Raw genomic sequence first — 14427 nt, forward strand, 5'->3', positions numbered from 1 at the left:
TAAATTTGAAATGTTTAAAATTTTTACATACCAATATAAAGAACTTTTTATAATTTTGAAATAGACTATTAATAAATTTTACTTCCTTACATGATAGATTGATTGGGAAATGAGCCAGAGTTATCTATTTGGGATCACAGAGAGGGACTAGCAAGGAAATTTTGGTTGCAGCTAATTCATTGTTAAAACAATGTTTCACTATAAACGAATGTTATTTTATACAAATATAAGGACTTAGTTAGCTAAATCTACAAATTTTATTTGAAATTATGAATTTTTATTGCAATAGATTAATATGCTAGATGAGGTCAAATGAAAACCCTCTGACAGGCATGAGGACCTTGCAAGGAACACACATACTAAATATAGTTATCCTATTACTCATAAAAAGAAAGAAATTACCATTTAACCAGATGCTCTGCAGGGCACAGCTTTATACAACCGCAGAGGTTGAAACCCTGAACAGTTGGGGCAAGTATGGACACAACATTTAAGCTTGATACAGCTCTGAATTTGGATTGTGATTCAATAGTTGACACAACATAGGTTTTTGACACAGAATGAATGTGGTCTAAGAACTTAAACTTGAATATTTTGGACATTTATCTATTATGGTCCAATATCAAAAACCTAAATACAATAGATTCAGCATATCATAGAACCCCAAGAATTCAATTTTTGATGAAATCAAATAATGTTCAATTCTAGACCCTTTAGACCTCAATGTGGACCAATTTGAAAATGGGACAATACTGTGCAATTGAATATTTCTTGCTATTGTGCAATTAGATATTTCTTGCTACTGCGCAATACTGTGCAATTGAAGATTTCTTGCTATTGCGCAATACTGTGCAATTGAAAATTTCTTGCTATTACACAATACTGAGCAATTGAAGATTTCTTGCTATGGCAGAAAACTGTGAAATTGAAAATTTCTTGCTATTGCACAATACTTAATATAATAATTTTGGACCCTGATTTGGACCAACTTGAAAACTGGGCAAATAATCAAAAATCTAAGTACATGTTTTGAATCAGCATATCAAAGAACCCCAAGAATTCAATTTTTGTTAAAATGAAGCTAAATTTAATTTTGGACCCTTTGGACCCTAATTCGTTGGGACCAAAACTCCCAAAATCAATTCAAACCTTCCTTTTGTGGTCATAAACCTTGTGTCAAAATTTAATGGATTTCTAGTAAATTATACTCAAGTTATTGAGCAAAGAAGAAAAATGCTTATTTGGGACCTGTTTTTGGCCCCTAATTCCTAAACTGTTGGGACTAAAACTCCCAAAATCAATCCCAATCTTCCTTTAGGGGTCATAGACGTTATGTTCAAATTTCATAGATTTCTGTTCACTTATAGTTATACTGAAGTTATTGTGCGAAAACCAAGAAACTGGGCATATGAATTGACAGACAGAAAACTCATAACATAAGGCATCTATTTACAAAGTATGAAGCCTCCAGGTCTCCCACTTTCTAGTATATGAAGCTTCAAGCAGTTAGCCAATGCCGACGCTTTTGGTTCACTATCTCTATGTTGAGCTTTCTTCAACAGAAGTTGCAGGCTCGACAAAAACAACAAAATAAAGACTAAAAAACTCATAACAGATATCTATTCATAGATAATTTTAACAAGTTCAACAAAAACAATTTATTTCAATCTTTTCTTCAGATGTAACATTTAACAAAGTAATTAATTATAGTCCTGCAGATCTTCAATTTATCATTTCTTTCTTTTTAAATCATGATTTTCACTCTATAATTTTATATGTGCCATCAGAATTTTTATGGATATACTACAAACTAAACAATTTTTGTACCTTATTTATTATATTTCAATAACAAAATCATTATAGATTTTTTTGTTTTTTTAAATATCACAAAAATCAAAATCAAACATTGATCAAGCAATAGTCATATTCTTTACTCTTTCTTGGAAGCAGTAGTTATGAGAAGAATTATTTTAGATAATCTTGAAGATCATGAATTCTGCACAAATAAACTTACATGTCAAATTCATTAAAAGCAGAACTTTATTTTGAAATTTTCTCTCTTCATAATAATTCAGTTATAAAACTGAAATTTCTATTGGCAATATGATAAGATTAATAATTCATCAAATTAAAAATGTCTTTCTTGTGTATACACTAATACGTCTAAAAAAAAAAAAAAAATTAATCATAAAAAGTATAAAACCTTTAAGGTTAATCAACAACATAAACAAACTGAGAAAAAAAAATAATGATGTAGAAATCAAATCAGATTTGAGTAAAATTAAAAATCAAAAAAATTCTGTAATTTACAAATACTTTAAAACAATGTCTGCAAACATCTAGATGAAATAAGATTACAAAAAAATAAATATATTCATAATATTTCACATCCTGTAACAACTAAACAACCAATGTTCATTATTCCACTTCAGCAATGTTGTGTATAATTCCCTCAATGTCCTGTAGCTTTAGTCTCTGTAGAAATGTTGACATCAGCTGGTCACCAGGAGCCATGTGTTTCCCATGCAGTATGACCTGAGCTGTAAGGACCAACAGGTGCTCCTTTATACCAGAAAGATCAGGCTTAAACACAAACCATTCAGGTAACCACAGATAAATCTGCATTAGATTGGCTGCATCAGTAGGGGTTGGTCTCTGGAAATAATAAAAGAACCATATTCTGTATGAGACAAGGCCATGTGAACGTATAATCTTATCATATTTGATATTGTACACAGTATGTGTGAAACAACCAATTTATTTCAGATAGCTTAGCTTATCCATGTTATCTATTTTACTTTTTTGATTTCTCATGCCATTATTTACCTCATTTCTCAAATAATAATACAAATATACATGTATAATAAAATAAAAATCATTTAAACTCTTTTCTAGTTGTCATAATTTATAACATCATATCTATCTTTTTTTAGTTACAGAAGAACCTTCATTATCTATGGTTTTAATGTACAGTTGACACAAACCTTTGTGGGATCTCTAGATAAACACAGTCTTACTAGTAACTTGACAATATGTGGTACTGTATCTGTAATATATAACATATACTGCTGACACACACAATATTACAGTAAAACAACATAACATACACAAAAACATTGCCTGAATAGTCCATTTGCCAATTACCGATTTGATTCTATTATTACACACTTTTTAAATAAATTACTTCCCTTTGTCAATCATAGACTGGTTCCATACCGGACAAAATTGGCTTTTGCCAATGCAAACCATGATGAATTGAAAGTGATGTATCGAGGATTTAACTAATTTTTCATGATAAATAATTTCTGATGTAAAAAGTATTCAGCTTAACAACAAAGTAATGTATTTTAAAGATTTGAAAACATTAAAAATTTCTCACATTGAGCACAGGTAAATTTGCTCTTTCTGCTAGCTCTGCATTGTAAATAAAATGAAATGTCCCTCATGAAGGGAGACAACCAAAATAAAGGTCTCTAATTATAGGGTCAATTACGGGAATTGGCAAATAGCCTATCACTCATTTAAAGAAAATATTTCAGATAGACAGATAGACATTTACCGGTACCATGTGTCATAGATCAAATTTGTTCGTTCAGTGTATATTCACTTGTGTCAATATGTCTTTTGATTGAGTTTAGCCACTTCAATTGTTATTTTATAGTGTGTCTTTCTTTATTGTGATGCTACACTATTGTTTCGGGTAAGGGTAAAGGTTGGCACATGTTCAAATGTTTAAACCAGCTGCAATTGTTTGCACCCGTCCTTAGTCAGGAATCTAATGTTCAGTAGTTGTGGTTTCTTGTTCTGGTTCATGAGTGTTTCTCGTTTCTTGTTTTTTATATGAATAAGACCCTTGCTTTTCCCCATTTAAATGGTTTTAGATTTACCTGTTCATAAATTGGGCTGTGAAACCAAAATAAGTTGTTAACTTTTGCCACTGAAATTACAGAACCCCAGCAGTTTAATTATGTACCTGGTAAGGAGGGCAGATCTTGTTCCCTGTAGGTTCTACTATCCAGTAATCCTTGTCCAAACTGGTTCCCATAGAAAGGATTGTCCATAGAGAACAGTTCATAAATAATAGTCCCTACAGCCCAGAGATCAGCTTTATTGTAATCTAACCAGACATCTCTACCGGGAATGGCCGTCGAAATCTGTAATCATAATGGCAAACATTAAATAGAAAAAAACAATCATTTTCTTTTTTGTGTCAAAATATTTAAAATGATTAAAAGTGAAGACATCTCTTTTTTTCAATTTTGATTTTACATCAATTATGTAATTTTGACAAGCATTTATTATTGCAATCGTTGATTAATAACTTTCAGATTATTAATTGCAATTTCATGAAATGCAGAAAATGAGCAAGGCTTACAAAATTCAAAATAGTACTTGGTAGTACTTCCTAGAAACTTTTCAGCAGCGGTCCCAGTTTTAGTATTTGGTATAAACTTGATATATTGCAATTGGTTTTCCTCACAATTCACTTGTAATCAACTCATTCCTCATAAAGACTTTATATAGTAAGAAATCATTCCTTAATGATTCTCTATATGCACCAAACAAGTAACCTTGAAAGGGAAATAACTCATGTCAAAAATATTTTTGAAGTTAAATTCAGGCTTCATGATGATGTACAAACAAGCATGTGTCCATAGTACACTGATGCTCCACTCGCACTATCATTTTCTATGTTCAGTGGACCCTGAAATTGGGATAAAATCTCTAATTTGACATTAAAATTAGAAAGATCATATCATAGAGAACATGTTTACTAAGTTTTAAGTTGATTGGACAGCAACTTCTTCAAAAACAACCTTGACCAAACACTTTAACCTGAGGTGGGACAGACTAACGAATGGATGGATGAACGGATGTACTGACCAGAAAACATAAGCCTCTCTACTATTGTAGGTGGGGCATAAAAAATATTTCCAAAACAAATGGATTAGAATATTTGCTTAACTTTTTAGAAATAATGAAAACAGCTGAAGCAATGTAAAATTCATAAATGTTTTAAACTGTGAATGAAGACAGACACGCTTCATTTTATCTTGTATGTATCAGGTAATTATCCTTACCTCAGGTGCCATTAATGAACAGTTGCCTCCCTTGTCTATTTTATCTTGTATTTATCAGGTATTGATCCTTACCTCAGGTGCCATTAATGAACAGTTGCCTCCCCTGTCTACATCAGATGTAAAATATGGAAGTTTCTGTTCAAATTCTGTGTCTGCCAAACAACATCCAAAGTCTCCAATTACAAGCTTGGGTACTGATGATTCTATCAAATCAATAGATTTTTTTTATATATAATTACCATGAATCTGTTAGCTCATATAACAATAACAAGGTCACATTACTCATGTTACTAGTGAGCTCACACATACAGTGAAACCTGCATATAAAGTTTACTGTTGAGTCAAAACAAAATTGATCTTTTAAGAGAGATGATTCTGAATTTAGGTTATAATTGCATGTTAATACATCATGGCATGATGTGATATGATTAGACAGATTTACACATAAAAAGGTCATCTCTAGGGCTAAGCAAGTTTGACTGTGTGAAAAAAAATGTAGGATATAAGTACAAAAGTCAGCAAGCAATCCAGCAACACAATAAATTGCAAAAATCTTAGTTCTTTCTATAAGTGTAGGTAATTGTATCAGGGTAAATAAATTCATTACGTCCACATTTATGTATTAATTATATTAAGTCAACATTCCATCATTATAAAAAGCAATATAAAGATGATTGAAATAGTATGTGTATTCTTGACTATGTTAAGGAATTAAGACTTGTAACCCTAGAAAAGTCTTAGGGGCCAACATATTTCTTTGCAAATGAAATCGGGATCAAAAGTGAACCAGCTTTCTCTATATTTATGTAGTTTACAATTGCAAGGAAAGAGGATTTGAGAAATTTTAATTCAAAGGGACATAGCTATAATAAAAAAAATCAACTTAAACATTTGTATATTACCATTACATAGACATGGTATTTAAAAAGTAGTTTTGGTAACATAATAGTACATTTCAAACATCCAAGTTATAACCAAGCGAGATAAAAAAAAACGTAAATACCAATAACACATTCAAGTATTGGTAGATAAGTAAATCACATAAGAATTTTACTAATGTATACTTTTGCATACATACCTGAATATTCCAAAAACATGTTGTCAGTTTTAATATCTCTATGTGCTATCCCATGATTCCCTAGGTGTATGATTCCCTCCAATAGCTGTGTCAGCAGAAGACATCTTGTTCTTACGTCTGGTTTATGCTGTTCTAAATATTCTCTCAGTGTCATATCATACCTACAATAAGTATTTTTTGTTTAAACAGTATTTATTATTGAGAAAAAAAATAACAAAGAAATAGTACAAATAACATGATAAATCATAGCAGTAAAATATTGGAATAAGGAAGAAAATTTGAAAAAACTTTTCTTTATCTGTCTCTAGATTGTATTGTTGGTATACATATAACAAGAATGTGTCCCCAGTACACGGATGCCTCATCCATACTATAATTTTCTAATTCTTTCTTCAGTGGACTGTGAAAATGGGGTGAAATCTCTAATTTGGCATTAAAATTAGAAAGATCGTATCAGAGGGAACTTGTGTACTAAGTTTCAAGTTGATTGGACTTCAACTTCATCACAAACTACCTCAACCAAAAACTTTAACTTGAAGCGGGACAGTCGGATTGGCAAACAAAAGAACTGACTGAGGGACCGACAGACCATAAAATATAATGCCACTAAATGGGGCATAAAAATATTTAATATAAATTGCAAATTATCAGAGAAATTTCTGTTGTTTCTTTCAAAGTAAAATTATATTTTAGTAGAAGTCAATAGCTGTGTATCAGAGGGAACATTTTTTAAAGTCACTTCACTGAAAACAAAGCAAATTTATTTACATTACAAAATAAAACATTACCAGTACATTGTTTTGTTTAGAGGTAAATATCAATACACTCTTTCATTTCATATTGGGATTTGAAAAATAACCATGTGATATTAAAAGAGGAAATAAAATGTAAATGCAAAGCTATCACCTTTTTTGTCCTTTTCATTAATTATGTAATGTCCTAAAAGATTATTGCATTTGATGTGCTTTAAATAACAAGTAAAACTGCAAGCTACTGCTCACTGATGATACCCCCGCTGCAAGTGGATAATATAAATAGTGTAAAAATATGCAAGTGTTCGGTAAACAGGAAGTTGTCGAGTGATGAATCTGAAAACGCATCACACAGTATAGCTGACTTATATAAATCCTGAAACCTGAAAACGAAAATTTTCAACTTGGCTTTCATGTGTAAAATCATACAAGTGTTTGGTAAACAGGAAGTTTTCAAGTGATCAATCTGAAAACGCATCACACGTTATAGCTGACTTAAATAAACCCTGAAACCAAATTTCAGAAATCCTTGTATTGTAGTTCCTGAGAAAAATGCGACGAAAAATATTCATGGGACGGACTGACTGATGGACAGAGGTAAAATAGTTTACCCCCCCTTTTTTAAAGCGGGGGTATAACCTTTTTTAAAAGCGGGAGTGTAATAATTTCAGCTTTATAATACAAACAAGTGGTCTGAGCAGGATATGCTGATCTTCTAGAGCACTCTGTTCAATACTGGTTATTGCTGATTTCTTTTTTTGCTCAATGTTTATTGACATATACAGTGTACTGTTTTTTGCTAATTTTCATTTGTCCAAGGTGTTGCCTATTATTCTTAAAGTATTGTATCTTATCCCTCTTTTATGTATTTTACTTGACATGAGCCATACATCAAATCATAAACACTAGCATTGCTATCCTATCACTTTGAAATGAGTTATTTATAATGAATCCTGTAGAGTGTACTACCTGAAGAGTGTACAATAGTTTTGTACATGTATATTAATCAACTTCCTCATTTCTAATTAAAATTTTTGTGAATAGTCTTACTTCTTCATCACTATATACATTGTCATATTACGTCCTAGTCCACTTGAATACAGTCTCTTCGGTAATGCAGCTGGATAGGTTTCCATGGCAACAGACAACTGAGGCACGTTAAAGGGATCAACAAATGCACCAATCATATCAACTATGTTTGGATGTTGTGGTAATGATTTTAGTCTAACTCTGTTTCTGTAAAGAAAATAATGACTATGAAACTTTTTTTTAATGTAAACAAGAGGCTCATACATGTACAAGCCTGAATCAGTCAACAGTTCCATATATGCCCTATTGATACTGATATTCAAATCAGGACCTAAAATATATTTTAAAACTGTTCCATTATTTGTTTTCTATAGATCTTGTATTAATTATATTTTTTTTTAGCTTATTATATATAGATTACAGAATATAGAAGTTCCTTCATAATATAAGTTCCAAAAGGAAAATATATTCTGGAATATTTTTTATTTTTTCCACAGGAATAAATATTACAGTATATATTCCTGACGGAATGAATGGTATAGAATATTTGTTCTAACAGGAATAGATATTATGACAATGTTTATAACAAAGTTTCCATTGGAACTTCTGTTAGGTAGAACAAATATATGTTGACAGCTGGGCTTTTTAAATATTTGAAATTAACTATTGAGAGAGTATATATATCCTAATACACTAGGTATAGTGGTTAAATCTGTTTCTCTAATGAATATCATCCATCTTTTTCAAATCTTTGCAGAAAGTTGTGTATAAGTACTAGTGTCGTCATCAGACATGGATCAACTTGCCTTTTTTTTGGGATGTCACAATAGGACTTACTGGTAGATTGATAGGACTGAGACCTACCTAAAGTACCATGAATTCCCTTGCTGGTAAATGGGAACTCTAGCAGGGACAGTCTCCTTTTCCATGGCCTTCATTATAGAATCAGCTTTTGATTCGACTTCATAGTTAAACATCATCTTTATAGCCAGGTTATATTTGATTGATGTGGTATCTTCTATTGATCCTTTAAAAAGAAACAAATCTACATATGACTCATTAATGATACTTTAAATAAGGATAGTATATATATTGTCATTTCAAATGTGTTTAAATTCTACAATCATTGACAATGGGAACCAGAAGTAAATTAACATTGCAACCCATAGAAGAAACTGAAAATGTCATGCCATGTACATGTCCAGGCCTTTTAAAGCTGGGACTACGGTAAGGGTTTAGATCATTGTTGAGGGACATAGTACAGTACCCTTAAGTTTCTGACATCCATGTCATTTGGATTAGTGGTTAATTGTCTCATTAGCACCTTACAACATCTCCTTAATACATAATGCCAGCAAATTGTAATTAACAAGATTTATAATCTTAGTACATGTAGTTTATTTCTAAAGAAAATAGGAACGGAAGAACACCTATAAAATTCATTGACTATCAGTAAATATTCTAAAAATAATTAAGTAATAAGTAGAATAGTTATCAATAGCAATTAAGAAGTTTCAAATTAGAAAACTATTACAAAATAATTGAGTCGGGGGAAAATGACATACACACATCTACGTAGATAAATCTGTACCTGTTTCAATTCCTTCCTCCTCAATAAATGACCACTTATCACATTCCTCCTCAGATTCTGTATTTTCACTCTCTCCATCATTTAATTCAGTTGAAATGGACATGCTATCCATAGAAAGTTCATCATCAAAATGATACTGGTTCAGAGTGACCTCTCTGCTCTCAATGAAGGAAAAACTTTCATTTGTCTCCCCTTCATTTATTGAAAAACTTGACATAATTGTCTCCCCTTCACTGATCACAGAAAATGATTGGCTGGTTTCTTCCTCAACATATGGCTCAGTAGGTGGATACCATTTATCTTCTTCATCCTCCACAATGGTTGATTGTAAATTAACATTTTCAAAATCTACAAAAGTATGGGAAAAGGGAGGTAATTCAAATTTACATTAACAATCTATAGAAAACATGAAATAGCATTTTATTATAACCTTTATGTTAATATCACCTCAAAATATGTCTTCTTTATTTTACTGTCTGATTCTCATATGTCCCACATATCCTTTATTTCATATAACGCTAATACAAGGCTTCCAAAACAGTCATATATTCCGGTCATTTGTATAATGTCCAGTAAAAGTCCGGTTGGGCAAAGCATGAAACTGTCATCTACTTTTTAGTTTCAAAGGCTTTTTCAGTCATTTTAACATATATAAATTCCTGATCTTTTTGACCCAACCTTTTGCCTTTCTCTGCTATACATTTCCGGTCATAAAAGTGACATGATGATTAATTACTATCAAAACAACCCCTACTTCAATACTTTCTAATTTAAATCAAGGCTAATTAGTTGTTGGACAGCTGAAAACAACCTGTTCTGGTGACAGGTAAACTATTTTCAGTACCAGACATCGTATAAATTAATCAGTCAATTCACAATTATTTTCGTACATTTCAGTGGTTTGTATCTAATTGATTTAAAATATATAATAAATACATTTATAAACTTGATTTGATGAAACATTTAAAAAGGTTTTACATGAAAAATCGTCAGAACTACATTGTATGAACAAGAACATGTGTGCGCATGTGCACAGGTGGGAAATTCAATTTAACAATTATGCATCCTACATTTCTTCAAAAATGCTAAAACTATCATTGATACCTGTATCTAACATTCATTTCAAGTATTTTGTTGAAGAAATAACGTGGAAAGAGCTTCTTCGCTCAGTCGTGCTATATAAACGTACACCGATTTTACGTATCTGTTTATGGTCCATGTTTTACCATTGTCAAGTCAACATCCAGTTTTGAAAAATGTGACTTTAAAAACGAAAATAAAGTACTAGACAATGTCATTTTGCACAAATAAAGAGTCTTATGCAGATATGAGCACGCTGATGTGCACACTTTGAATGATGCAATGCCAATTTCAACAGTTTATGTCAGAACATCAAATTCATATCAAAGTAAAGTTTAATATTGTTTTTAATCTAATGTCAATCATTGGGAGGGCCATCTGGTTACCATAATTGCCTTTTGTGACTTAGTCTTAGGGATTAAAATTCGGATCAGATATAAAATGTCCGGCTGGCTCAGAAAAATTTTGGAAGCTCTGATCAAATAATCTATTACTTTTCATATGCATGTGACATGTAATGTTATTCAATTCTAAATAAAGTACATGTACACCAATATTGGAATGACTGTGAAAAAATCTGCCAAAATATTCTTTTGGTGACAACTTTTAATAAATATTTTGATTCCCCCCCCAAGGCTTTTCCCAAAGGCACCATAAGGCTTTGCTCATTGTTGAAGGCAGTACAGTGACCTATAGTTGTTAATGTTTGTGTCATTTTGGTCTTTTGTGGATAGTTGTCTCATTGGCAATCATACCACATCATCTTTTTTGTATAAGGCCTTGGCTTACATGTATGGACATGTATAAAGAAATAACTGACTATCTCAAAAACATGTGTTAAATGGCCTTCTTACAACCAATTTGTTAATTTCAACATGTTAATACATGTAACATCAAAGTGACATTACAAACTAAAACTTCCAGTTCAATTAATTGAATTGAAAGGATTGAATAATTTCACTGTTTTGCAATTTCAGTGGCCTAGTATTATAAAAGAGAAATTTGATAAAAAGCATACCTGAAGAATTATCAAGTTCAAGGGTCGCAGCCTCTCCATCTTTCTGTCTAGCTTCAAACACAACAGCATTACATCCTTTACCAATAACCTGACCTAGGTCAAATGATTCCAGGGACAGTTGTTGTATAATTGGACTGGTCTTGATTCTGTTCTGTAGAACTTCCTGCATAAATATAAAAAGTTCAAAAAATGTATGGCAAATAGAAATGATGGATTGATCATTTTTTTAATAACCAGATGCAAATATTACATATATATATATAGATTAGGTAGAAATTGTAACAAATGATGGGTTACAATCGGTTACACAGATTTCCGGCCAAGATCCTTCAATTCAGAGAGTATAAAATAAAACCAATTTTAAACTCTGTAAATTTTGAAAGACCTAACATCAAGATATTTGTTATATATATACATCAAACAAATATGAAATTCAGGTATTGCAAATTTTATCGAGTTTAGTTCAATAGTTTTTTCAGACTCTTCTACAGTGAAGGATCGATCTTGGTAAATCTTGGTAACCATTTTGGGCATTTATGCATAAATAAGGCAGTTAGTTTTCTCATTTGAATTATTTTACATTGTCATTTCGGGGTCTTTTATAGCTGACTATGCAGTATGGGGCTTTGCTTATTGCTGAATGCCGAATGGTGACCAATAGTTGTTAATTTCTGTGCCGTTTTGGTCTCTTGTGGAGAGTTGTCTCATAGGCAATCATACCACATCATCTTTTTTTATATTTGAAATAAGAAGTAAAAACATTATAAAGTCATATTCACTTTGGTTGAATTGTTACTCATTTTAACATTATTTTTTTTATATTTCTGGATTTTTTTTCTCACTAATAAGCACACAAAAGACTAAAATAAATATGATATATCCATATTTTCTGAATATCTGAGAAAATTGCATGGCAAAATTGATTTCAAAGTTCAGTACAAATTTTAATTTCCTCTCTAAATTAAATGTAGACAAAAAAATGGCTTTGTCATTACAATCATTGATGTGACTTGTCATATCAAAATATTGAAATAGCCTTTCAAGATGCAAGAACTGGTCTGTACAATGTATCTTATTAGAGGCCAACACAACTTTACTCTATCTGAGTCTAACGTAACACGTGCAAGACAACTTGAAACTTAGATAATTCAACTCAGGCTGTTTGACATTTCTTTAAATAACTAGTCAGAGATACGAAAAGCTCTATTGATAGTCGACCTTATTATTTACAGAATTTTATTGATAGAACTTCCGATTCCTGTGCTGACACCAAGGACGTATATTATATATAAGTTATACGTCCTTGCTGACACATGACTGAATCTAGATGGAAAATTTTTTACAAAAAACAGACAAATCATGTATAACATACTCTGATCTCTTCTGTCAATTTCTCATTATCATTTTGTGCCGAAGTTGCCAAGGCCAAACCAACAAAGCCGAAAAATGGAAGTCGTTGCGGTCTTCCAAACTCAAAAGCTGCTCGTCGTCTTAGGTGACTGGCAATCGTTTTGTATGACACACGACTTGTAAATAAGATGCTTCTTATTGGAGCTACAACTTGAGATGGATGCAGACGGAATAGTTCTGTTTTGGGTTGTCGGACTTCAACATTTTGTGGTTGTTTTGAAAGTGCGAGTCGGAAAATGTCCTTCCCACGTTTGAAGACATTCGAAATGACTTTGGCTGTCATTTGGAGCCGTTCAGAGGGCTGAGGCCAAATCAAAGCCTAGCCCTCGAGATGATATATATCTATATCACAGCAGAAATAACTGTTTTTGTAAAAAGAAATATCTGCGCAATTAATTTCTGTCCTCCATTTTGCTGATGAAATATATTTCTGGGTTTACCTTGACCTAGAACGAAAAATACAAAAGCTTCCGAAGTTGTTACAAATTATCTCCCGTACTATTTCCCGCTAAACTGTCACCCCAAACCATATCGTAGTCCCTTCACAAAATATATTCCTAAATAGATATCTTGACCATAAATGACGAAATCTAATGCACTATTATATATAATACTTATATAAAAAAAAGTTTAGAGTAAAACGAAGAAGTCTGAAAACGTAAAATGAAAATTATTAACTAGCATGACTAGTTTTTTGCCCCCCCTAAATATACCTTTATATAACATAAAGGTATATAGAAGAACAAAAATCTGAGACGAGTGCCTGTGGATAACTATCGACGTTTTATATATGTTTTTAAAATGTTAGAATTGCATTTTCAACCCCACCGTGGCCTTGATGCCCGCCGAGTATCTGAATACAGAGCACGGAGGCTAATTATTAGTGAACTGAGTTAAGCATTTATAAACGATTTATCTAAAGTCGGTTATACATATAACAAAACAACATAAGCCCTGAGGAGCTTTTATCCGACATACATATAAGACAAGCACAAAACATAAAACACATAAAACATAAAGCACAGGCATGCAAAATAAATAAGATGAAAGCTTGTCATTTGTTACACGAGAACTAAATACTCCTATATAACCATGTCCATGTAGAGTTGTCTTAACTTACGTTTCCATTTGAATCCATTTTTGTTATTAATTGGAGAACTTGGTGTTGGTGACATTGTTTTAATTATAGTTTCTATGGCAAAGGTGTTTTTTTCTCCCATTCAATGGGGACGATTTTAACCTTGCTTTATTGCATAACCGCACGTCTATTGATAAGACTGCATTGACGTCGAAGTTATTATACTTGTCGTTGGCTTGCACTCGGCTAATTGACACCGGACATGTATACCACTACTTCTCCTTTTATTTCTGCTAGATATATATATCAG

At 31.8% G+C, this 14427-nt stretch overlaps 1 protein-coding gene across 1 annotated transcript; it reads right to left on the minus strand.

Annotated features, from left to right (window-relative positions):
* Nucleotides 1-2146: 2146 nt before the first annotated feature.
* On the minus strand, nt 2147-13475 carry LOC134693113 (serine/threonine-protein kinase Pink1, mitochondrial-like). Its single transcript, XM_063553822.1, has 10 exons — nt 13002-13475; nt 11630-11792; nt 9532-9879; nt 8805-8967; nt 7962-8147; nt 6160-6320; nt 5154-5284; nt 3974-4154; nt 2985-3046; nt 2147-2655 (listed from the first exon to the last, which is right to left on the minus strand). The coding sequence occupies exons 1-10, from the start codon at nt 13320-13322 to the stop codon at nt 2419-2421; spliced, it is 1953 nt and encodes a 650-aa protein (XP_063409892.1). The 5' UTR covers nt 13323-13475; the 3' UTR covers nt 2147-2418.
* Between the last annotated feature and the right edge of the window lie 952 nt (nt 13476-14427).

Source organism: Mytilus trossulus, chromosome 12 (genome assembly GCF_036588685.1).
Source record: "Mytilus trossulus isolate FHL-02 chromosome 12, PNRI_Mtr1.1.1.hap1, whole genome shotgun sequence".
NCBI lineage: Eukaryota > Metazoa > Mollusca > Bivalvia > Mytilida > Mytilidae > Mytilus > Mytilus trossulus.